The sequence below is a fragment of the Rhinolophus hipposideros genome, assembly GCF_964194185.1.
Source record: "Rhinolophus hipposideros genome assembly, chromosome: 7".
In the NCBI taxonomy this organism is placed as follows: domain Eukaryota; kingdom Metazoa; phylum Chordata; class Mammalia; order Chiroptera; family Rhinolophidae; genus Rhinolophus; species Rhinolophus hipposideros.
The window spans coordinates 24,487,862-24,514,321 of NC_138053.1; the positions used below are offsets into that span (position 1 = coordinate 24,487,862).

Here is a 26,460-nt window from a genome sequence, read left to right on the forward strand (position 1 = left end):
AGGATGGGGGCTTACATTCTTACAGGATGTTTTACTTTGGCTACCTACATAAGTAGTGTTTTGTAAGTGACATTTATGACAATCTCTGGTCCTGTTCTCAGATAACAATCAAGATTCTTTTTATATACACTGAGGATCTGGGAGGCAGAAGCCCTTCTTTCTTCTATGCCCTCGTTTATACTTACTTGCTGGTCCATGCCTGTTTGACTCCTACTTCTGCCATTTTCCCCAGAATCTTCCTCCCCACCTTCCTCAAACCAGGTGCAACTTCACAGAAGTCCTTTGATAGTTAAGAAGAAAAAGGTCTATATCACCTTCACCTAGTAGAACTGAAAAGGGGGAGATAAATCATGACCAACAATGATGAGACAGAACAGTGGAATAATAGTTGGTATTTATCCTGTCTCAAGTACTGAGCAAATTGCTTGCTATATAATATTATCTCATTTGATCCTTATACCCTGTTTCCCCAAAAATAAGACCTAGCTGGACAATCAGCTCTAATGCATCTTTTGGAGCAAAAATTAATATAAGACCCAGTATTATATTATATTATATTATATTACATTACATTACATTACATTACATTACATTACATTACATTATATAAGACCCGGTAAATATAGTAAAATAAGATATAAAACACATAAGATATAAAATGTAGTAAAATAAGACTGGGTCTTATATTAATTTCTGCTCCAAAAGTCGCATTAGAGCTGATTGTCTGGCTAGGTCTTATTTTCAGGGAAACATGGTAATAATCATGCAAATCAGCATTTGTATCATTTAGTCAGTAGGCATTTTTAGCAGAGAGGGCTTAATGCAGGGAATTTTGGTGCACAAATGTGAGTAGGATTGGAGGAACAAAAGACAGGAAGTGGTGCAACTCTGAGATCTGGATACTGTACTGACCTTGGGCTGGAGGAATCAAAGGAGAGAAGAGGCTGTTCCCCAGACATCCAGAGCTGCTTCTGCCTTTGAGCTGGCCCTCATGAGGCTGTGCTTACTGTTGACATGGCTTTTGGCAGCAGCACTGTAGGCATGACTCTTGGCTCCCACTGCTGGAGGTACCACCACCATAGCTAACACTGCGGACCCCCCCACTTCTCAGGTGTGCAATATGGATGCCACAGCTACTGCCAGAAACACAATTGCTTCCCCTCTTCTCCTGCCTTAAATCTCACCTGAGTGACTCTAAGTGGAACCCAGTTGGCAAAAGAGTCCAGAAAAATGTCATTTTCAGGTGTCTAGTCTTGGCAGTCCCAGGAAGGTGATAGATGGGTTGGGACGGATCTGAGTACTAATGGAAAGTGCCTGGCCCAGCATGGTCATCTCACTTTAACAGATGAGAAAACTGAGGCTCGGGTACATGATGATAACTGTCCTTTGTAACACATCTGAAATTTGGATTCAGGTCCCTACATCTGAAAAAGGCAGAGATAATGAACCTCATTTAAATAAGGCAGGGGGAAAGATTTTCTGCCCTCCTCTGCTATGAAGGAGTGGTTCAGCTTGGACAACACCACTAGGAAATGCTTTAATGTGCATTTGTGTGTACATGTGTGTTGTGGGGGGAGGGTGGGTAGGGACAATCAATAAATATATTGAGAATTTAGCACTTTATGATTATTATTATATAGGTTTTTTACAGTTTTTCAAACTTAATTATTAATGTACTTTGTCATCATTCCCTAAATAAAGTAATAACACATGTTGAGTAGATGGTCATTTTGATTTTAATATGTTAAAAAATGAATTTATCAAGTTTTGCTAAAATATACCAAAATTCACATTATTTTTTTTTCAAACTAAATGCTTGAAATAGTTTGGAGCATATACATTCTCAAATCCAGACTTAATGGCTTCTGTGTTGAGATACATTTTCTGTTGGCTCCCTGTGAAATACAGAGAAGTAATTGTGTTGAGTGGTTACAGGATCCTTTCATTGGCACCATCCAGGAGAAAGACCATTTTGATTTAGGTCTGAGCAGCCACAGAGCCTTCTGTCTGGTTCTGTGTGTCACTTGAAAGATCTCTTATTTGGCATGTGTGTTTTGAGGAGACTAGCCATTACTGTGGAAGAGCTAAAGCTCATTATTTGTCTCTTGTCACTATAAACAGCTTATAAATAAATGTCTCTGTCCTTGTCAGTCTTGTTTTATCTTCACACATATTTACCTTGCCCCTGGGCACAAATCCCTACATAGATGGATTAATTCTGACATTTAAAACTGAGATTTGTCATCAGCATGGAAGAATCTCAAGGAAGTTAAATTTAATAATAGGAAATTCTATTTTGTAATGGATGCCAGGATAACATGTTTTGCAAAAGATATCAAGATTTCACATTTTGCCAGTTGTTTGTCAGATAGATACATCTGTCAAATTTTGGCAGAATCTAGAACATTGGTCCTTAACCTTTTTGGGTGATAGAATTCATTCCGGGGGGGGGGCGGGGGGTACATAATGAGATACACATACAGCTTCCATGGATTTTTCAAGGTTCATGGAGACCCTGAAGCCTACTTGTGTAAGCATTCCTGTTCTGGAAAAAGAAAGCCAGCATACTTTCTGGCAGTATAATTTATTTTTATCCTCACTCATCTTTACACTGAAAAATATTTATTGAGTGCCTGCTTTATGCCAGACTCTGTGTGAAATAGCACTAGAGAAAGTCTCTGCCCTTTGGGAGCTTACAGTTTGTTGGAGAAGAAATATACAAATCACAAAAATACATGTGTAGTTATGACTTTTATATGTTCTTGAAGGAGAGTTATGCTTAGGGGGATTTAAAAAAATTATGGAAACCTACCATGCATACAGAAAATTACACATGAGAATAACTGCTTGATGATTTTTTACCATCCAAACACCTGTGTAACCAGCGCTATTATGGGAAGTTTTGCCGAGCTGCTGGGTCAAGGAGGTTGGGAGGGTTCCCTGAGGCTGGATGCGGGAGCTGGAATCTGAGATGAGCAAGCAAAGTGAGGTAGTGAGGCTAGCCTCTGTAGAGGCCTTGGGATGGATGGGAGAGGGGAGAATTCATGAAAATGATAAAAGGCCAGGGTTGCTCAAGCATTGAGAGTGAATAGAAAAGTGTTAGAAATAAGCCCAGAGAGAAAGATGGGGCCCGACCTCATTACACGCCTGAGCCTGGTTGAGGATTTTGGTCATTAGACTAGTAGTTTTTAAAAGGGGTGACAACAAGGTCACGTTTATAGTGTTAAGATGATCCTTACTGTTCAATGGAGAAAGGTAGAAGAGGATGGAAACAGACCATGGAGCAGACTATCATATGAGTCTATCATATGAGTCCTGGCCAAAGAGAATGGGAGCTAGAGGCAAAGTGGTGATATGGAAGTGAGTGGTTTCAAGACCCATCGGGAGGTAAAATCAATAGGGCTGGAAGGATCAGTATGATGGTGGAGGAGCAACGGATGTCAAGAATGAAATTTAGCCTTGTACAGTCTCATGGATTAAAGTGTGATGCTCTGAAATAAGAATCACCGGGACATTACAGGTTTGAAAGGGACAACTGTTTATGTTGAATTTGTGGTACCTTTGAGAAGTTCAAGTGTAGGAGTCACAAGGATTGTTGGATATAAATCAGGAGCTGGATTAGCTGTCTGGACTGAAATACAAATTTCTTAAAGATGTTAACTGAAATAAGAAATAGAGGTGGGGCTGTTTAAATAGTTTAGATAGAATGCAAAGACAAAGACAGAGCTGTGAGAAACTCTAGCATTTATCTAGCTTAGTTGAAGGGGATTAGCATTGTAAAAGAGAGAAATTGTGGCCATAGGGGAAAAAAATCAAGAGAGTGAAAATTCTGCTTACTAAATGGTTCCCTTCTCTCTTCATTCCCAGAATGCTAGAAGCCAGGCTCATATCTCCCAGGCATGAGATTAGGGAATCTCATTGTAAGAAATAGACAGATACAAGAGAAAAAACCTACAGATGCCAACTTTCAAAGGATCCTCAAATGAAATGGTTGAAACTACCCATATTGTTTTGCTCCACATGAGAGTGGAGCCGTCTGTTAACATGCTCGCCATCCAGAAGTTTCTGTGTTTCTTTATGCCTAATGCTTAAATATGAAGAGAGAGCTGTAATCACCTGTCATTTGAGGATAACTTCGGTTTGGAAAGCCAAAGACTGAAACAAATATTTAGGAATTTTGTATGTGTGGGTGGAGGACTCCCAGGAAATAGAGACCATATAAGAAAAAAATGTGTAAAGTATAATTATCATCTTTGGAACAATGAAAAATTTGATATCAAAAGTGAAGGGTGAGTAAGAGTTCTTAGACTTTCAATTAATGTGGCAGAATTTAAAATAATTAGTGGAAGGGTTGGAAGATAAAGTTAAGGAAACCTTCCCCAAAGTACAACAAAAACAAAACAAGTATATGGAAATAAGGATAACAAATTTTCAAACCTGGATATCAAACATTCAATGAATGAAAATTCTAAGGCAAAACCCCCAGAAAATGAAGGAGAGGAAACTATTACAGAAATAATACAAGAAAATATTCCAAAACTGAATGATCCAACTTTATAGAGAACCCACTAAGCTTAGTATAATAGATTGAAAAATTAGATCCATACCAACATCCATTTAATTAAATTTCAGAACATTACAGATTAAGAAAGAATTTTTAAAACTTGGAGTGGGGGAGCAATGGAGGGGAAAAAGAAAGAAAAAAGCTATTCACAAATGGTAACAAATCAGAATTGTGGCATTGAACTACTTAACAGCAATATCAGAGAGAAAAAAAGATGAAACATTGACTTCACAATGCTGAAGGAAGATTATTTTGAATTTAGGATTTTTATGCCCAGATAAATTATAATTATATGTATAGAATAAATAGATTTTAAAAAATTCCATTCCTCAAAAGATGTTCCTGCCATGCAAATTTTCCCTGTTAACAACTGGAAGCTACGTTCCACCAAAACTGCGACAAGAAGCCATGAGACCTAGAAATATGGTATTCATCATACAAAGAAGTAAAACGAATTCCCTGGATCATGGTGAAGGGAGCTAATTAAAGTGACATCTGTCAAAGTCCTAGACAAGAGACCGTCCAGATGAGAGCCTGCGGCCAGAGGGCTTCAGGAGGGATGTAAATGGAACTTGTAAATTATTTGAGTATTCATCCATCTCGGGAGGGGTTTTGCAGCTGTTTCAGAGAGTTTAGATGAAGAATTAGTAATAAGCACAAAGAAAACTAAGCAACCAATAGCTACATAGAAAACTAGGCAATTTTCATCTCTAAGAAAATTGTAAAACCTGTGCAAGAATAGAATTGTATTTCTCGAACACTATATAGATTATCTGTGAACAATATTTCATAGTTGTGTTTATACTAAATAGTTATCCAGAAATTTGCTGTAAGGACGGAGACATAACAAGTTATTTATTTGATGTAAGTGTACTGAGGAAATGGGGGAATGTAAGTTATGATGGTGGCATTAAGGAGCTGTTTGTGCCCTGACCAGAGTGTGAAGGCGCATATAATAAAGAGAAAGGGAATGGAGACAAGGGGCTTAGACACCTCTCGTGAAGTTTGGCTTTGAATGATAAAGGAGAGACTGGGCAGAAGATGAAGGGGGTGTGTGGAGTCAAGTAGGGTGTGTCTGTGTGTGTGTGTGTGTGTGTGTGTGTGTGTGTGTGTTTAAAATGGAGAGACTTGAGAATGTGAAAAGCTGGTAACAGAATTTTCTATGAGGACAAGTTGAATGTATGAGAGGTAGGAGGGTACTTAATGAAAGTCATTGAGAAGACCAGAGGTGATGGGACCTTCATAGCACAGGCAGAGGGACTGACCTTAGTTGTAAGGACAGATCTGTAAATAACACGAGAGGGAGATGCTGGTAAAATTTATTTGTGGTGCCAGGAAGATGAAAGAATTACCATCTGATGGCCACTTTTTTCTTTAGAAGGAGAGAGAAGGAGAAAACAGTCATCTGCTGAAGCAGAGGTACAGTGTATCAGAGGGCTGCAAAGTGAAAAGAGTTTAAAACTGCTTTGCAGCAAGAGTACCTAGATCAGAGAAGGGTGGTAGGATTGCTGGGCCATGTTGTGGGTCCACTGTGGCTTATGAACATGAATTTCTAGTGTAACTAATATGCTTTTTGTGTAACTCTGTCTGGTACTCTTCAGCCAGCTGTTGAGGGCCAGCTCAGAAACCTGGATAATTGGATTAGCCACGTGTGGGGTCTTGCCAAAAATACTGAACACAAATCAGAGAGTTGGAGGAAGATTTGAGTACTGGCATGCATGTTACTGAGATGACAGGAATCTACAGTGAGTCAGGAAAGGAGAAAGGTGAGGAGCTGATGGAAAGTTGCAAGGTCCATAGACAAGCAGTCTTCTGGAGGTGAAAGGAAGATAGAATGGAAGTGGTTGAATAAGCAATAATAGTAATAGCTAACATACATTGAGTGCTTACAATGGGCCAGGTCCTATTCTATGCGTTTTAAATGTATAATTCATTTTATCCTCCTAACAACTCTTTGTAGGAGGTTGTAGTAAAACTGAGAAGTAATGTGTTTAAATCACACAACTCTTCAGTAGAGGAGAAGGGGTTCACGGTCAGGCTGTTTGACTCCAGAGCCGCACATTTCACCAGAATGCCATGTCGAAGCTATTTGAAGGTAAACAGAAGTGGCAAGCAGGAAGGAGAGGAGATTGTGGTGAGAAAGCAGAGTGTTTGGAGATGGTTCCTGTAGGTAACGTCTAGAGTGTGACCATGGTGTGGGTTGCTGCATGATGGTGAGTTTATTAGGAAAAAAAGAGAAGTACTGGGAGGCCAGGGTGCTGGACAGAACATCCGAATGAGAGCTGACATCAAGTCATAGCAGAATGCGACTGGTAAATCACAGACCTAGGAACTGCAGACTAATGCCATCATTGGATGAATGGAATTTAACAGACATGGTGCGCATTGTTATTTATAGACTGCTTGCAGCCCCCAGTAGATTGCTGGCTTCTTGAGGCCAGTTGGTGTTAGGTTATATTTCTGGGCCTGGAATGTATGTGTGACTTAAATGTTTAGTGAACAAATGAATACATAACAGATATGCATCAACTGAAGTGGAACTTATTTTGGTATGCTTTTCAAAAGCCAGCTGCTAATTTTCATTTTCTTGAATGTCTTCCTTGTTTGTTTTTTTGTTTTTTGTTTTTGTTTTGTGTTTTTCCCTATAGGAAAGTCCATAACAGTGGTGAAGACTCGGATCTAAAGCAAAGGAGGAGGTAAAAAAAAAAAAAAAAAAAAAAGAGAGAGACCCAAAATTGGAACAGGAGAGTCGGGGAGAGGGAGGAAGGATTAGCAGATTAGCATAGCTCAGAGTTGAGGCAAGAGTAGGGCATTTTTTTTCTTTGTTTTATTACTGGCTACTTTCAGAGTATTATAAAATTGTTTTTTAACTTTCTAATACCAGTTTTGGCTTCATCCGGTTCTCAGTCTTCCATTCTGTAGCATCCTTACCATTTTCTTTTTTTCTACTCCTTTGTATCTTAGAGGAGCTTTCTCGGTTATTAATTGCTACATTAAAACCACCCCCAAACTTGGTGGCTTTTCAAGTAATCACAACCATATATCTCTTTTATAATTCTGTTGATTGAACAGGCAGTTCTTTAACTAGTCTTGCTAGTATCAGATAAAGCTGCAGTCAGATGGTGGCTGAGGTGGGATTAGTCGAGACCTTTCTCCATCATGTTTGGTGTCTTGGCAGAGTGGCTGGGGGCCTGAGGCCTCCCTCTCTCCATGGCTAGCCTAGGCTTCTTTATATGGTGGCTGGGAGGAAGCAGCTCTCAGCCCTGTTAAGAGAGAGTCCAGGAACTGGCAGAGTATCCCTTCCACCTCATTCTATTGATAAAAATCAGCCATAAGACCTGGGCAAATTCAAGGGAAGGGAAATAAACTGTACTTCTCCCGATGTGGGGTGGGGGGTTGACAGTGTGACAGGACTTTGTGTCCATGTTTAGTCCACCCTATGGGCTTATCGCTTTGTCATGTCAGACTTCTGTTGGAAGTGCTTGATGTTGTGGTCCTTGCTGGGAGTATGGAGACATTTACCTTAATCTCCTTTCATGTTTCTTTAGACTCTTCCAGATGTCTGACTGAATTATGAAATAGTGACTGGGGGAGGGATAATACTTATGCTCAGATTCGTAATTGTACTATAGAATTCATTCCAAAGAACCAACGTGAACCTTTCTGAAATGTTTCATTTATCATAAACGTGGGTTTTTCTTTTTCCCTTATTTTGTCTTCAGGTCGCGCTCACGCTGTAACACAAGCAGTGGTAGTGAATCAGAAAATTCTAATAGAGAACACCGGAAAAAGAGAAACAGGTAATATTGGAATATTGTAGTTAAATGGAACTCCAAAATCAGAGGCTGCTGTCGGTGGTAAAAGCTGGGTGTCCTAATTTATTTTTAAGCCTGATTTTCTCATCTGTGTTTAAGAAGGAATCTGGCAGTACTTTGAAGTATTTTAGGAAACCTCGGCTCTTTGAACTGAGTTTCTTATCTTTATAATAAGATGATTAAACAACTCGACAATGAGGTTCCTTCTTGTTAATTAAAAAAAAAAAGATAATCTGTATTTAGGTGCAACGTGTATTGAATTTGTCTAAGGGTGGTAAGAAATTTTACTGCTGGTAGAGGGATTTCTCCCTGGAGTGTCTTTTAACATGACATTACTATATTTTACCCAACCCAAAACAAGAGACTCATTGTTTCATAGATTCCACAGTTTCAACTTCATGTATAGGTCCATGCAAATATGTATTTCTATTCATGTCTGGCACACACAATTAGGTAGGGAAATGTAGTCAGTTGTTCATATCTTTAAGACTCATTTTTAAGAGCTTGTAAATAACATCATTTGACATGGAATCAGTATTAGTTATGTATTTTTAAAAAAAATTTAAGTGTGTTTTTCCAGGACCCATCAGCTCCAATTCAAGTAGTTGTTTTAGTCTAGTTGTGGAGGGCACAGCTCACACTGGCCTATATGGGGATCGAACTGGCAACCTTGTTTTTAAGAGCACTGCGCTCTAACCAACTGAGCAAACCTGCCTCCCCAGTACTAGTTATGTCTTAATGCATTAATCAGTTCTCCCTGGTTACAATATACTTGAAAACAAGTGTTCAAATAGTGAAAGAGCACCAGGTTGGGAGTGAGAGGGATTTGGTTGCTGGTTGGACCAGTTTCTGATCCAGTGGTTCTACCCTGAGGGCAATTTTGTCCTCCCCCTCCACCCCGTAAGGATATTTGATATTGTTTTAAGACACTTGTGGTTGTCACACTTGGGTGGGGGGATGCTGCTGGCCAGGGAAGCTGCTAAACATCCTACAATGCATAGGCCAGCCCCCCACAACAAAGAACTATCTGGTCCAAAAATATGTCAGTGGTGTTACTGTTGGAAACCTGCTCTCACCTGATGTGACACTCTGCTCTCTTTGCTTTTCCTTTTCTGGGTCGTCTTTTTCTCCTGTAAAATGAGGAACTTGGATGAGATAATCTTCAAGGTCCTTCTTTCGTGCTTGGAGCCCTTGTGCTTGGCACACACTGAATCAGCCTCCCTCTCTAACTACAAAGCCTGTGTAATAATAGTCCAGACAGCATTGTGACAGTGGACCATTTTCTTAGGAAAGCTTTCTCTGTGGAGCCTTCTGAGGGGCTGAATTCACACTACATAGAGGTGTGTTATGACACTCTTCTCAAGGCAATTATTTTAGTTTCGTCATCTGTAAAACCCCAAGTGTGGAGGGCAGCTCTCCCTGAGTGCCCTCTTCCTGCTCTAAAAGTCAGTATCTGCACAAACAATGCAAAACAAAGCCAAGCAAACAACTAATCCCCCCCCCGCATCTGGACTGATTGATCAAGCCAGTATCTTAACAAATATTTTTCTGTTTGGCTTGGTGTATTCTAAGTTGTGCTCATAGGTACTCTGGTCTCAACTTCTCAGAAGGTGGGCTGTTTAAAAACAGTGTCTTTGGTGGGGGGACAAGGGGTGTGCCCATGATGACATTTGCTGTTCAAAATGAAACACTGTGTCAAGGTTGCCAACAAATCCTTCAATAGCTCATTACTGATCTAGTTGCATTGGCTTCAGGATTCTTTGTATGTGTTTTCTCCCTCAATAGTTTCACCCCCACCCCTCCCCATGAACAATTTTTTAGGTTGGATTTCTTTGTATTGTATAAGTAGTATGTGTTAGAATGATGGTGGTTCTGAATGTTTAAATGCTAATGCATTTTGTATGGCTATTAAAGAGAAATCACTTTCCAAATACGCGCTGACACAAAGGCTTTCAAACTCATTTATTCTTACCTGCAGAAATATTGCTCTAGGGTTTCATAAGTTGCCTGTGTCTGCAGAAGGTAAGGTCTAGAGTCTAGCTCTTAGGGGCATAGCAAAAAGTGAGCAGAGGAAGAAATATGTTTGTCTTCCAGTTCTAGTCCTCACTCCTGAAAATTCTCGTGCAGCAGGCGACAGTGAGTGCAGGTAGAGGCTGCAAACACATGACTGCCTCTGGGTGCCACTTGCCTATTATGCCATGCTGCCCTAACCCCTCCACCTCATTATTAAATTTTGTCAGAACCCACTCATTCTGCATCAGGATGCCTAGGTCTGAATATTTAAACTGTAGCCCTGCTACATGTCCCAATGTCTTCTGTCTGTGATCAGGGGGTGTCTCCTGATATCTGACTTGCTCCTTGTGCAAAAGCCTCTGTTTTCGGGGAGAGAATGCATCTCTTCAACTTCATCTGTCCTCCCGTATGTCAGCGACAGTGTGACCGAGCCAAGCTCTCCACAGCATCCTCCGTGCTTTCATTAAAGGACTCTTGTAACTCTAGAATGGGACAAGCTGCATCTTGAACATGCTAGCAAGCCCTCTAAATTCAACCCTGGATGCTTCATCACTTTCAAAACCAGAGCCTGCACACCACACACCCTGCTTGCCCATCTCCCATTGGGACCTGGAGCCTTAGGCAGAGGGGTAAAGACTGTGCAGATTTGCTTTTCAAATTCTGGTTTGAAGCCTATGATGTGTCTGTCCAGTGGAACTCTGGACAGTCAGACGGGTTTACTTTCTGGGGATTGGGTGAGGTCTTGAGGATGTTGTTCTCTTTGCTACTCCTCCTGCTGGATTGTTTTTGTTTTGTTTTGTTTTGTTTTCAAACATAAGGACATCTTTCCTGTTAAGTTTTGGCCACTCTGTAGAAATACTCTTTTCACAAAGTCTACCCATTGGAGCTTAAGTGGCTTTGCCATTGTCATGGATAACAATTTAAACACCTCTCATTTTGTTTGAGGGGAAGGAAAAGGTAAAGCAACGTTTACAAATCAACTTTATCCAAAGCAGTAGCTGTGGCTTCTAACAACCATTAAAAACAAAGTCATAATCCACATCAAGTCTGGAAGGCTAATATTATAGAAACAAGTGTCCTGGAATAGTTTCAGTTTTTGAGAAGTGTCACTGTAGATAAGTACCCCCTCTCTCACCGTTGTGTCCAGACCTGTTGACATGTCTGAGGGTTCCTTGGTCAGTTGTGCATTAACTATAGGGTTTTATTCTACATGGTTTCCTCCAACACCATGGTTTCCTCAGCCTCCTCCTATTCGGGGGGAATTGGTTTATGTCTTTGTTTACCCCTTTCCACTTTAGTTGTTCTTTCTTTACTATTTTCATCATCTGGATGAGTATCCTACAGTTTTCTAAATTTTGATGTTTGAGATCCGGTCATCAAAATGGTGGCATGAGGTGAGCCTCTGTAAAGTTCCCATGGAATTTACAACTAATCGAACAAGAGTAACTCCACAAAGGACTTCCTGCACAGCAGACAGGCAAGACGAAGAGGCCCACTACTGAATTCACCTAAAGGTGGGCGAATCGCGGGAGTGGGGGGAGGAGGGAAGGGAGAAGTGCAGAGATGGAGCTGTGTGGGTGCAGGGCGCAGACCTAGCTCAGTGCTCCGAGCTCGCTGCATCCCGGAACTCCCGCAGCTGCAAAACAAGGAAGAACTCGGACTGCTAGGGCTCCGCTTATGGCCCACAGGGCTGAGGGGGCAGCATAGAACATGGCTGAACCCAGCGCTCACGGCAGAGACCTAGGATAAAAGACTGAGGGAAGAAGGCTGAAAACAGTGGTTTAAGCCCTCACTGCCGAGCGGAGAACGGAAGCCTTAGGCACTGAGACTAGCCGCCTCCTCCTACCCTCTCAGAGCTCGCCCCACCCCCACCTGCCCTGTGCTAGAAGTGGAACAGTAGCAGTGTCAGATCAAAAGAACAGAATATTTGCTGTTCTGAGAACTGTGGTCCGCATATACAGATTCGCAGCCCAACTAGTTCCGGCAAAGGGGAGGGAGCTGTGGAAGCAGGACCGGCTGTGGTGGTGGTCGCTGACATTGCTCTGGGCCACCTCTCACAACTCACCCCGCCCCTGGCCCAACCTATCTGGGTGGATCCCTGCAGGAGTAAACAGAACTGCTGAAACAAACGGGCTCTGAATCTGGTGCAGAAAGAGCTTTGGAACTCCAAAAGCTCTTCGCATCCCCACACGGACACTGCGCCCTGTAACCCAGCTGAACTATTAACAGAGGAGAAGCCCGTCTCCCAGGGAATCACCATTGTGTGAGAAGCTGAAATAGTGCAGAGAAAACATAGCACTACCCTGTGAGAGAGAAAAAAAGACTGCCACGGAGAGAAAATAAAACATTCTACGAACAAGTACTAGAAAACAAAAGAAAGACCTCTTCCTATCAACCTGTTGCAGAAGCCACTCCTGTAGATGTCTAGGAAGATAAATAATAAATCAGTAATTGCCATGAATAAACAAGACAGCTCAGAAAGAAAGTGAAAAGTCTCCAGAAAAGGAACTTAAAGATGTGGAAATATATGACTTAAATGACAGAGAACTCAAGATTGCAGTTCTGATATTTGAGAAGAGTTTTTTACTCCCTTTTTATAAAAAGCTGGAAGCTAGAACACAGTTTCTTGTTACAACATCTAAGATGACAGAAAGTCCTTATTTTCCCCTTAGTGCCTCTGCTTTATGTCCTCATCTTCTCGATTCTCTGGACTCCCTTTTTAATCTATCATGTTATTTTTCCTCACCCAGGTCCTTTCTCTTTTTTCCCCCTAGCTTCTTTTCTACTCCTTCCTTTCTTTAGCCTTTTCTGAATTCCATCTATACTTAAAAGAAGTCAATGATATGTCAAAAAAACAAAAGCAAAAAAAGACGAATACGATGAAGTGGGTCAGGATCTTGCTTCTGCCATGTACTGATATATTTCACAGTGGGCAACGCTTTTAACCAATTTAAATCTGAATTTTCTCATTTTTAAAGTGGGGTGTAATATGACCTATTTGTTCAATGAGTTACTGTAAAGATCAAATGAAATCTAAGAGGTGAGAGCACTTTTGTGTATAAAACCACACAGTATGAGATCTAATTTTGTAGTTACTGCCTCTTCTTTTTGCCTGTCCCACCTATCTTCCATCCCCTTTCTAGCTTTTTCCACTTTTCTTTTTGTTCTGTCTTCCATTCTTCCACCTTCCCTACCTTTACACATTTGTATTTTTAGACCAGTCGTTTTTATCCTCTGATTCATAGATAGGTTTTAGGGGTCTCATAACCCGATGAACTTCTTTGTGAACTTCTGTGTTTCCATGTGTCCAGTTTTCTGGTGATAGGGTCTGTAGCTTTTGTCAGGTTCTTAAGGGGGTATCTGTGTGACCCCCCAAAAAAAGTTACAGTTGTTATTTAAATAATGAAGGAACAGATTGATATTGGGACATGAAATTGGTAATTCAGTTCACTGGTAGGTTTAAAAACTAAAATGCTTAAATTTTCTGTAGAGATCATTTTGCTATACCGATTTCTGGAAGTTGGTTCAATTAAATTCATCAGATTGGGAACCTACCAAGTGCAAGGCAGTATGAAGTTAATGATCTATATGAATATTATTAGATTGTATTAGTTTCCACTAGTTAGAATTTTGAATCTTGTACCTAAGATCAGAAGGATCAGCCAGCTTGTCTCTAGAAGTTTGATTAAATTCGTGGCCTATGGGCCATGCTACCTTTCACAGACCAGTTGTCCCTGAAAATACCTGGAGCTTAATAAAACATTCTTCACATTCAAAGAAACCAGTCTGTGAAACATCCTTTGTGCTGTTGATGAAAATCAGCAGTCCTTTGAGCATTCACCAGGGAGAATCTGTGGATTACTCAGTCATTAGCTTTGATGTGTGGCTAGGCTTTTAGGATTTTGAAGTGGGAGATTTGGAGGGAGTAGGGGGCAGTGAATCAGAGAAGCAGTATGGTGTTTTTTTGCATAAGCATAAAAGTGAAGGTAACTCTGGAGCTTGGCCAGGATTAAGAGAGTTAAGAGACATGAGAGAATCTGGGGTAAGAGCAGGACAAGAGTAAATTGGCAACAGGAGACTGTTTGGACCTTTCCCTGATTCTGGGATGTTTGCATCACAGATACATGAGTTATGTATGTGAGGCTGTGTGTGTGCCCACGTGTGCCCATGCCAGGGCAATAGACCACGGAACAAAGAAGTAGGGAGCCTATGTTAGGAAGTTGCATTTGACCCTGCTTTGAAGAGCTCTGTGGCTAGGAGGTTTGTAAACATCCAGGAGATAATGGATGTGCTTTGAAAAGTAGAAAGTGCCCATGCATAGGCAGGTACTATTAGCTTCATGAGAATAATCAGCACTGCTCCTTGTTAGCTGAAGTCCCTTTTGTATCTGTAAAACGAGACCCAGCTCCCTTTAACAAAAAGGATGTCAGTGTTTCTAACATGAATTGGCACTGCCACAAATGTTGTTTCCTTCTGCCTTGTAGATGTCTTGTAGAATCTGTATCTGCATAATGGATTAAGATGGTTTTAAATATGTTAAATATGTTCCGCAAGGTCTTAAAGATTATTTTTCTTAAAAAAAAAAAAAAAGAAGAAGAAACTGTCCTCTGTGGCACTTCAACTAGCAGGGACAAAACATCTAAGTAGGGCAAATCTAGGTGATCATGATTTTGGTAGGGTTTTGTTGTTGTTAGAGTGGTTTAAAAAAATAAAATGAAACAACTTTATTGTTCCCATGCCCTAGGATAAAAAAGTGTGTTTTGGATGATAGCAAGCTTAAACCAGTGGGGCGTTTTTTCCAGATAGCCTGAAAATAGGTAACTGTTTTCTTGCAAACATTCCCTCCTGCCCTGTTTCTGATTTAGGTAAGGGCTGCACACAAGGTGAAAATTGTGGGTCTGGAGAGAGCAGTTCATACAAAGCCAATGGAAACAGATAATGTTTACCATGCTACAGATTGCAAGGGTTTCTAATTTCCACTTTAGTAAATCATCTCAAAATTTAGACATTTGATATGGATGATTTAGGGCTTCCAGAGCATAATCAAAGTTGACAAAGATAACCGTGGAAGTGCAAAGCTGCAGCAACTGAGGAGTGCCGGGAGATTACTGAGAGCGAAGCATGTTGAAAAATTAGGAAAACAGACGGGGAGTTTGAAAGGGAAATTGCACCAAAGGTAGCCAATTTTGTAGGGAGAGCATAAAGAGTAAGTGGAAGAGACAGAAGCTACCTTTAAGAGCAAATAAGAATAATTTATTGATGGAGGGGGAAGGCTGGGAAAAGCAAATGAATTTTTTGCCTGCTGGTCTTCAGGGAGTATGCTGACAGATGCCTGGAACCAACATAAATTTCCCTAGGGAAGAAAAACTACTGGCAAAAAAAAGAAAGAAAGATTGGTTTATAGCAGGTGATCCAAAAATGAGTGCAGTTGATGAGAAACACAAGTCTACAATCAGTTGGGACCTGCAGGCTTAATATTAGCAATGGAGTGACTATATGAAGCCGTTGTCTGGAAAGCTGTGCTGTAGCTGAAGAGTAGAGGTTTGTTTCAGTGTGTCTTTTTAAAAATTTTATTGGGGATTATTGGGGGGCAGTGTGTTTCTCCAGGGCCCCATCAGCTCCAAGTTGGTGTCCTTCAATCTAGTTGTGGATGGCGTAGCTCAGCTCCAAGTCCAGTCACCATTTTCAATCTTTAGTTTCATGGGGTGCAGCCCACCATCCCATGTGGGAATTGAACTGGCGCTCTCACCAACTGAGCCATCCGGCCACCCTGTTTCAATGTGTCTTAACTGGCTTGCAAATAAAATCCAAATAGAAAACCATGGCTTTTGAAAGTTGCAAAGGATCTTCACAGTAATTCGGTAGATGAAAAAAACTTTGGTCAGAGGCCTGACCAAAGAAGATAAGCAATTTGCCCAGCTAATAGCAGAGTTGAGACCAGGCGGAACTCAGGAGCGTTGTGGATTGCTCAGACCATCTTGAAGCTTCATTATGCATTTGCTCTGTAAGGTATCTCAGGTTCAGCTTTAACCATGGTGTTTATCTCAGTGAATGAGAAGTGAATTGAGAACTGGTGTAAAGGAAGGTCCTATTAGGAACAAAACTGCCCGGGTAAAAGGTAGAAGGCAAAGAAAAGCCCACAGGGATTTGTGTAAGAATTCATTTAATTTGAAGGATTCTGCAGAAGAGGCAGAACTATAATTGGGAAGGCCGGAAAGAAGAGACTAGGAGTGGTCATTATCTTCATTATTGTTATCATACGATTATATGGCATTTCATCTTCAAAACCTTTTGCAAACTTTAATTAAGTGTCAAATGCAGTTAAAATCTAAATTGCATGCATAGTCTGGAAAGGTTTGGTGGGCGATGGAGGAAATATATTAGAATTCTCCTTTCTGAAACATCATTGAGATATATTCTATTCTGAAGCAACCCTCTTCTTTATATGTTAAAAACACAAAAGTTGTGTTATGGTTAAGCTTCCTACCTCAACTATTAACTCTCCATAGTTATAGATGAGGAAATAGACAAAATGTGATAAAATACACGGTTATTGCATGTAAGGATACAGGAAAGAGACAGTTAGCATTTTTGAGTTTCACTTTAAATGCAATGTTAGAAAATGAATTCATCCCCAACATAATTTTTACAATGGACCCATTTTTCCCCCTTGCGACTTCCTTGACTGTGGCGTGAGAACACATTTTGACTTTTTTAAAAGGTCCATATAATGCTTGCAGTGTTTCTGTTCTTCTTAATATAAATTGCAACATCAAAATTAAAGTATAGCAGGAAAGAAGCAAAACCACTTGTATATCCCATACCTAAGGCTAAGTGGGACTTACAAAGCAGAAGTATTATAGGAGACATTGGTTACATCTGAAGATTTCTATTTACTCATACATACACCATCAACTCCTGCCTCCTAAGCCCCTGTGTGTTACAGTATTCTTCTAGGGCTAAGATTTTTCCTTTCCACGTAGCACCTGTGTTTTCTGGAGCAATTCATCGATGGAAGAAATTACACTTTCGTTCTTGTAATGAGGCACCATTAACTCAAGGCCTTTTGTAAGGGTGTAATTTCAAACGTCATTACTGACTAAGGCAGCCACACCACCATCACTCAGGCAGATGTGCTTCTGTTGTGACTCTCCAATGAGCCTTACATTTTTAATGCACCTTGTTAGATTATTTATGAAACAGTATCACCATCAGAGGGCATCTGTCTTTGAAACATGTGGGTTGCAGGATATTAACTGACAGGGTTTCACGACCCTCACTTTAGACTTTTAGCAAAAAGTTAAAGGTACACGCCATAGTCTGAGATGCTTTCTGGTGTAGCTCTTCTTACTAGCAAGGTCCAGGAACTCTGTGTGCTCATGTCTCAGGAGTTTTCATTTCTTACCATCAGGGTCAAGTTTGAGTATGAAGGTAACTGCTAAATTCCATGGCAGAGAATGCTCGTACATGAATTGTGCTTCCTTTTAAACATCTGTCCTCTGGGGAAAGTGTGTTTGCCAAGTCAGGCCTCACTCAGCCTTGCTCATAGGTTTGCCCTCTCTGAAATATTTGACGATGCTGACTTCCTGATTAAAAAATTAACATTGCTAGAAGACACTAATTAACAAAATCAGAAATGAAAAAGGGGAAGTTATCACGGACACCACAGAAATACAAAGGATTATCCAAGAATACTATGAAGGACTATATGCCACCAAATTTAATAACTTAGAAGAAATGGACAAGTTCTTAGAAACATATAGCCTTCCAAGGCTGAATCATGAAGAACTGGAAAATCTTAACAGGCCCATCACCAGTAACGAAATTGAATCAGTCATCAAAAACCTTCCCAAAATCAAAAGTCCTGGACCAGATGGCTTCACCAGTGAATTCTACCAAACCTTCAAAGAGGATCTAATACCAATCCTGCTCAAACTCTTCCAAAAAATTGAAGAAGAGTCAGTACTCCCTAACTCATTTTATGAGGCCAACATTACCCTGATACCAAAGCCTGGTAAAGACAACACAAAAAAAGAAAACTACAGACCTATATCTCTGATGAATACAGATGCTAAAATCCTAAACAAAATTCTAGCAAATCGAATACAACAATGCATTAAAAAGATTATTCATCACAACCAAGTGGGGTTCATCCCCGGGGCACAAGGATGGTTCAACATTCGCAAATCCATCAATGTGATACATCACATAAACAAAATAAAGGACAAAAATCATATGATTCTATCAATTGATGCAGAAAAAGCATTTGATAAGATACAACATCCATTTATGATTAAAACACTTACTAAAATTGGTATAGAAGGAAAATACCTCAACATAATAAAGGCCATATACGACAAGCCCTCAGCTAACCTCATAATTAATGGTGAAAAGCTGAAGCCCTTTGCTCTACGTTCAGGAACACGACAAGGTTGTCCCCTATCACCTCTGCTTTTCAACATAGTGTTGGAAGTCCTCGCCAGAGCTATCAGGCAAGAGAAAGAAATAAAAGGCATCCAAATTGGGAATGAAGAAGTTAAATTGTCACTCTTTGCAGATGACATGATGCTATACATAGAAAACCCTAAAGACTCCACCAAAAAGCTATTAGAAACAATCAATGAATATAGTAAAGTTGCTGGCTACAAAATCAACGTACAAAAGTCCATTGCTTTCCTATATACCAACAATGAAATCTCAGAAAAAGAGATAGAAAAAACAATTCCTTTTGCAATTGCAGCAAAAAGAATAAAATACCTAGGAATAAACTTAACCAAGGATGTGAAGGATTTATATGCTGAAAACTATAAGACATTTTTGAAAGAAATTGAAGAAGACACAAAGAAATGGAAAGACATTCCGTGCTCATGGATTGGAAGAATCAACATAGTTAAAATGGCCATATTACCCAAAGCCATATACAGATTTAATGCAATCCCCATTAAAATCCCAATGGCATTTTTTAAAGAAATAGAACAAAAAATCATCAGATTTGTTTGGAACCACAAAAGACCCCGAATAGCCAAAGCAATATTAAAAAAAAAGAACAATACTGGAGGTATCACACTCCCTGATTTTTCCTTGTACTACAGGGCTACAATAATCAAAACAGCTTGGTATTGGCAGAAAAACAGACACATAGACCAATGGAATAGAATTGAGAACCCAGAAATAAAACCAGATAAATATGGACAGATAATTTTTGACAAAGAAGCTAAAAACATACAATGGACGAAAGACAGCCTCTTCAATAAATGGTGCTGGCAGAATTGGATAGCTACGTGCAAAAGAATGAAACTGGACTGCTATCTGTCACCATGTACCAAAATTAATTCAAAATGGATCAAAGACTTAAGCATAAGACCTGACACAATAAACTGCATTGAAGAAAACATAGGTACTAAACTTATGGACCTTGGGTTCAAAGAGCATTTTATGAATTTGACTCCAAAGGCAATGGAAGTAAAAACAAAAATAAACAAATGGGATTATATGAAACTGAAAAGCTTCTGCACAGCAAAAGAAACTATTGACAAAATAATGAGGCAACCAACTGAATGGGAGAAGATTTTCGCAAACAGTTCCTCTGATAAGGGGCTAATATCCAAAATATACAAGGAACTCATGAAACTCAACAACAAAAAAACAAACAACCCAATTGAAAAATGGACAGAGGACCTGAAGAGACATTTCTCCAAAGAGGACATACAAATGGCAAATAGACATATGAAAAAATGCTCAACATCACTAATCATCAGAGAAATGCAAATGAAAACCACAATGAGATATCACCTCACCCCAGTCAGAATGGCTTTCATCAACAAAACAAATAGTAACAAGTGTTGGAGAGGCTGTGGAGAAAAAGGAACTCTCATACACTGTTGGTGGGAATGCAGACTGGTGCAGCCGCTATGGAAGGCAGTGTGGAGGTTCCTCAAGAAATTACGAATAGAATTACCATATGACCCAGCAATCGCTCTCCTGGGTATCTACCCCAAAAATATAAAAGCATTTCTCTATAGAGACACGTGTACGCCAATGTTCATTGCAGCTTTGTTTACGGTGGCTAAGACATGGAAACAACCAAAATGTCCTTCGGTAGATGAATGGATTAAGAAGTTGTGGTACATATACACAATGGAATACTATTCGGCGTTAAGGAAAGATGATATAGGAACATTTGTGACAACATGGATGGATCTCGAGAGAATAATGCTAAGTGAAACAAGTCAGACAGAAAAAGCAGAGAACACTATGATTTCACTGATATGTGGTATATAAACCAAAAAGAACAAGACAAACAAATGAGAAACAAAAACTCATAGACACAGACAATAATTTAGTGGTTACCAGAGGGTAAGGGGGTGGGGGGTGGATGATGAGGGTAAAGGGGATCAAATATATGGTGATGGAAGGAGAACTGACTCTGGGTGGTGAACACACAATGGGATTTATAGACGATGTAATACAGAATTGTACACCTGAAATCTATGTAAATTTACTAACAATTGTCACCCCAATAAAATTAATTATAAAAAAAAATAAAAAAAACAAATTAACATTGCTAAATTTAGTCCTCCCATGAACTATGCAGCGATTTAGTTCAGAATGGAAGCAATACTCTAAAAGACTTGTCAACGAAAAACCATCTAGCCTATGGTTTTATAACTCTTAAAGAAAGCTTATAAGAGTTTATTTGAGCCAAACTGACGGCAATTGCCGGAAAGCAAAGTCTCAACAGATTGAGAAAATGCTCCCGAAAATGGCCGTTTTGCAATTTATTTTATACATTAGAATCAAAGGAACAAGGTTACATGAAATCCTCTGGTTGTAGATTAACGGGGTGGGAGAAAGCAAAGCGGGGAAATCTCTGGAATTACATAAAAAGCAAAATGGAGAGACACACACTTCTTTTACATTGGTGGGTACAGGATAGTGAATAGCATTTTACAGCACATAGAGATAGTATTGGGGAACAAGACAACAAGGAGGGATTTTGTAATTTCCTGCTCTGGTGTGGTGGGTTGTGCCCCCTGGGGGGTTGGGAAAGGGATTATTCTTGCGTTCCAAGGGTATGTTATCTTAGATGAAAAAAGATGACAGACAGGCTCACTTAAGGTCAAGATTGACAAGATTGACCTTTGTCAAGGAAGCCACAGGCCAGGGATGTGACTTCCTGCCATGGCCCATCTGAGTTAGGAATTTTTTTGTTCATGCCATCCTATGTGGTTATTTTCAGTCTCTTGAGCTTGTCAGGTTTAACACGTAGCCCCTTTTCTGTCTACAGACTCCAAGTTAGGAGTTAGAAGACCTGGGTTTTATGTCTGTCCCTGGGCAGTGCAAGGTGTGGGTTCCTGAGGGAGGGGAGAAGCCTCCTTGCTAGCCTGATATTTTCCCGTTGACTATTTCTTCCTAACTTTGGATCCCTTAGTCCTGAGAGTGTCCAGGATTGCTCAGAGGGCTGTGACAGGACGCATAGGGTGGTTCAGAGGTGTAGGTTCTCTCTGAAAATACATGCGTGTATGTGTATGTATATGCACACACATATACACAAGACATGGCATTTTCAAATGGGAGTGTTTGTTTCAAAGAATGGTCAGTATTTACTATCTCAAATAGTATACCTTCTCATATTTTTCTTCTGCTATTTCTAATATTAAGATTCATAGAAGTATATGTTAAATTTTAACTTCCTCTGTACATGCCATGAGAGAGGGAACTATGTTATTGAATCTGTTTAACAAGGCATGACTATATCCTGTTCATTTTTCGAATAGATTATTAGAAATGAAAGCTTCAGCAAGGAAATATATACAGTTCAAAGACTTGAAGTGTGTTACAGATAATATTTTACTTAACACAATTCCTCTTTAATCTAGACAGGCTTAAATCGTTTTTTCCTCATAAAATACTGTTCTTTTTAACTTAAATTTGCCTTCCGTTGTCTCTAAGTTATATGTGAAATGAATATTTGCCACCTGTCTACTGGCTTGCATTTATAAGTAAATCCAGACATCCACGCCAGTCTCTACTAAGTGCTATAACAAGGCAACCAAAAGACATCTGTTCAGGGAGAGAAGTGACTCCAAATTTTTGCCGGTTCTTTTCATTTTTGTTTTGAAGCAGTTATGCTCCTATAGTCCCAGTACTGGGATGAGTACCTTGCAATTTCCTGCTACACTCCACACCCAGGGAGCATCAGCATGTGAAATGAACACACTGGAGCTGTTTCCTGAAGCGCTTCCACAAATTAAAAGTTAAATATTCACGTTAACAGGTGTTTGATTTTTGCAAAGAATACTCCTGGCTTCCCAGTCTTGGTACAGTGCATCCCAGACAGTATTTGCACATTAATTAAGCACTTGCTTTAGTTAAATACTTGCTTCCCCTCTCTCTTGGAACACCTCATCCTCCTTGTTAGAAAGACTTGATGCAGCAAAAGTCCAAAACTTCTGCAGTGTGATCCATGGATGGCTTTTGTTAGGTACTTTCATGTTCTGAATTGGTTGCCATTACTTAAAAATTGGAAGAGTTCAGTTAACCCAGATTTGTGGATCATCTTTTTAAAAATGAGATTTAGTAACATTATCCTGTGACCTCACCTGGCAGGTGCATATACTGCCCAATTCCCTCCCACTTGGATTTCCGGTCCCCTGGTATTCAGTCCCTGCTTGGCCCTCGGCCACACTGAGTGCTCAGCCGTCATTCCCCTGCAGCCTGTGAGCAGCCATAGCCAGAATGCCGCATGCCTCCTCAGCTGCTCAGGCGTGATGCCACCAAGTTGATCTTTGCGCTTCTAGTTTTCTATCTTAAAAAAATGGGAATTCTAGCCGGCACCTGTTGTCCATGAAAACCTTTACAATTAGTGTGACTTTTTTACAAGAGTATTCCGATGTAGAATTATTTATTGCTGTTTTAATTAGCATGTTTTAAAAGAAATGATTTTGTTTCATGATTTAAGATTGTCCCTATAGCAGACACTACTGTTTTGTTTTTTTTAGCCAGAACTTAAAACTATGTTTTAAATGAGTTTCTGTTTGACACATCATTTTCTTAGAAAATTTTAAGCTAACAGCAGAAGTCTGAAAATAACTAATACATACTTATATATTTATGTGTGGTATAAGTATTAGATGTATACTTATGTATATATGTGTATATACTTATGGATCCGTATGTCCTTATTAATCCATTTAATCCATTCTTAGCTTTCCGTGATTATAAAATTGCTTCTTCTTAAATAACTTTTCATTTCTTAATAACTTTTGCATAACTTATTGGATAACTTCTTAATGTCATTTAAAAGCCACTTTAGGATGAACCGAGAAGCAAAGTGTTACATGTGTGGATGTTAACTGTGGATGGATGGTCTTTCTTTTCAGAATACGGCAGGAGAACGATATGGTTGATTCAGCGCCTCAGTGGGAAGCTGTATTAAGGAGACAAAAGGAAAAAAACCAGGCGGACCCTAACAACAGGCGATCCAGACACAGATCTCGCTCGTATGTGGACCCTTTATACCTTGATTCAAAACTCTGAGCTGGAAGTAGCCCGTGGATTCTAGGGCAAATCCAGCTGTCTCTTTGAGGCTCCCTAAAGTGATTTAGTTCAACCATGATTATCCCATTGTTTATTTGTCATATTTACCTTATATTTGTGCCATTAATTATCTCTGAAGATGTAGAAGTTGGAGCATAGCCAAACCAAAATGTCATCAGAAAACAAGGCTGTCAAAATCATGTTTTGTTTTGTTTTTAAACAAAAGCATACATTCAACTGAAAAAGTAGGAAACATCTCCTTTGTTCTGGAGCCTGGCTTTTGGTGAAATACCTGCTGCTTCTCTCAGTTGGAGTCCGAAGGATTCTCTAAAGTCTTGTTCCGGATTGAACCAGATGTGAATATCTTCCCATCAAATTACCATTTGTGAGCAGTAGTCAGTGAGTGATTCATTATATCCCAAGGGTGGGATTTGCTTGCTCCTTCTGTTGCTAGGCAATGCCATGTGTGAGCACAATTACCCCATAATGATGAAATTGCCAGTCCCCCAAATTGATTTTTTTTAGAGCTGATAAAGTTCATATGAGGTTTTTTTTTAAATGTGTGCCTTGCCCAGATTTAGACTCTCACCCACCCCACTTCCCAAAACATACCTTTTCCAAGTGAGCTGGGACCAACTACCCATCCCTTTGTGATCCTGGGCAGTCAGATGTGTGGTGTTGCTTACTAGTGGAAGGAGGGCTTAGTGTCTCAGACAGGGAGGCAGAAGGGTGCTGGTAGTCGATTTGGAGACAGACTGTATAGGTAGGTGGGAGCTCTGAGGGAGCCAGGCAGAGGGTGCTAACTCATTTAACAGGCCAGGGGAGGACTCTGCAGGATACATGCCAGGACCCGGACTGACTCTAAGAGATGCTTCTCAGTCTTAGCTACTTACTTTTTAATTAGCAATTAACCCCCCCAAAAAATATATATATATTTAATCTGTAGTATCTCATATGAGTGATGTCTGTTTCCTTTGTAATAGAAAATTTGCAAGTGCACTAAACAGTATACAGTAAGTCTTCATGTAACATTATTGATAGATTCTGTGACTTGAAGCAAAATGTACCACAGGCTAATTGATGTAAAGAGTTAAGTTCCTCAGGCACTTCATGAACATTATAACAAAAACGATGCTATTTGAGGACCTGCTGTCTACTCTTACAGATTTATTCATTCATAATGTTTTTGTGCTGGAACCGAATTAAAACGTTCAATTTAAAGCAGAAGTTAATAAAAAGCTTGCTTTGTCTTTAATACTATCTCTTCCCAACTCCGTTAAAAAAGAGAGGTTTAGATCTGGATGAATCAAGACAAGACCTCCCAGAAGATACCCTAATGAAAAGGCACCGAGCCCTAGGATCAGGCCTCAGCAGAGTCATGGGTAAACCTTTTGTACCCAGGCTTTTACCTGTCCATATTCCATGTGGAATCTTATTCTATAAGGAACTTGTAAGACACAAGGTCTAGTGGCTTCCTATTAAATCATAAAATAGCATTCAGTTTTTTTAATCATTCCTAAAGCACTCTAAATTCAATTTAATGCCAATATTAAATCTCATTTATTAAAAAAAAGGGAAAAGTAAAATAAAATTAGGAGAAATCCTATATATAGATTTTTAGGAAGTCAAAAAAGATTATTGGAGGTAATACTAAATAAGTGAAACAATTCATTTATAAGTAAAATTGGTAAGCAGAACAATGTTGTTGCGTATTACAGTTACTACAATCCGATTATATTATAGGACAATTATTTGTAGGTGAGCCTGGGAATTTAATCATTTTAGTGGACGGATCTGAGAATCATTTAACAGCCTAAACTTTTTTTATTTTTAATTGAGGGTAAGATGAGATGAAATTTACATACAATGAAATGCTCTCATCTTGATTGTACAATTCAGAAAAATTTGACAAATGTTTACATAGTGCATCCATGATGCCAATCAAGATATAGAATAAAAAAGTTCTCTCACATTCCTCCTACCCAGTACCCAAATCACATAGGCAACCACTGTTCTGATTTCCATCATCATAGATCAGTTAGTGTTTGTCTCTTATTGAGCTTCATATAAATGTAATTATACCATATATGCTCTTTTAAAATCTGGCTTCTTTCACTCAACATGTTTTTGAGATTAAGCCATGTTGTGTATATATCAGTGCTTATTGAAAAGTTTTGAGTAATAATTCATTGTATGAATATACCAAATGTCTGTTCTCCTGTTAATGGACATTTGGCTTGTTTTCAGGCTTTGCTGTTGTGTTAAAAGTTGCTATAGACATTCTGTACAGGTGTATCTGTGGAGTATGTTATCTTTTGCCTTGGGTAAATACCTGGGAGTGGAATTGCTGGGTTAGAGGATAATTGCATATTTAATTTTGTAAGAAACTACCAAAATGATTTCCAAAAAATTTGTTTCATTTCATAATGCCACAAGCAATGTGTATAGGAGTTCCAGTTCTGCCTCATTTTTACCAATATTTGGTTTTATCTGTCTTGTTACTTTTAGCTAGTCTAGTAGATTTGAAGT

General features: G+C 39.5%; 1 protein-coding gene across 4 annotated transcripts in view; it reads left to right on the plus strand.

Annotated features, from left to right (window-relative positions):
* Window positions 1-26,460, plus strand: part of EPB41L4A (erythrocyte membrane protein band 4.1 like 4A) — a 229,509-nt gene that overhangs the window by 181,395 nt on the left and 21,654 nt on the right. For all 4 annotated transcript variants that reach the window (XM_081052913.1, XM_081052915.1, XM_081052916.1 and 1 more), the window contains 3 exons: window positions 7,213-7,260; window positions 8,287-8,364; window positions 23,775-23,894. In XM_081052913.1, the coding sequence (XP_080909039.1) occupies window positions 7,213-7,260; window positions 8,287-8,364; window positions 23,775-23,894 (246 nt within the window). The remainder of the gene's footprint in view (window positions 1-7,212; window positions 7,261-8,286; window positions 8,365-23,774; window positions 23,895-26,460) is intronic.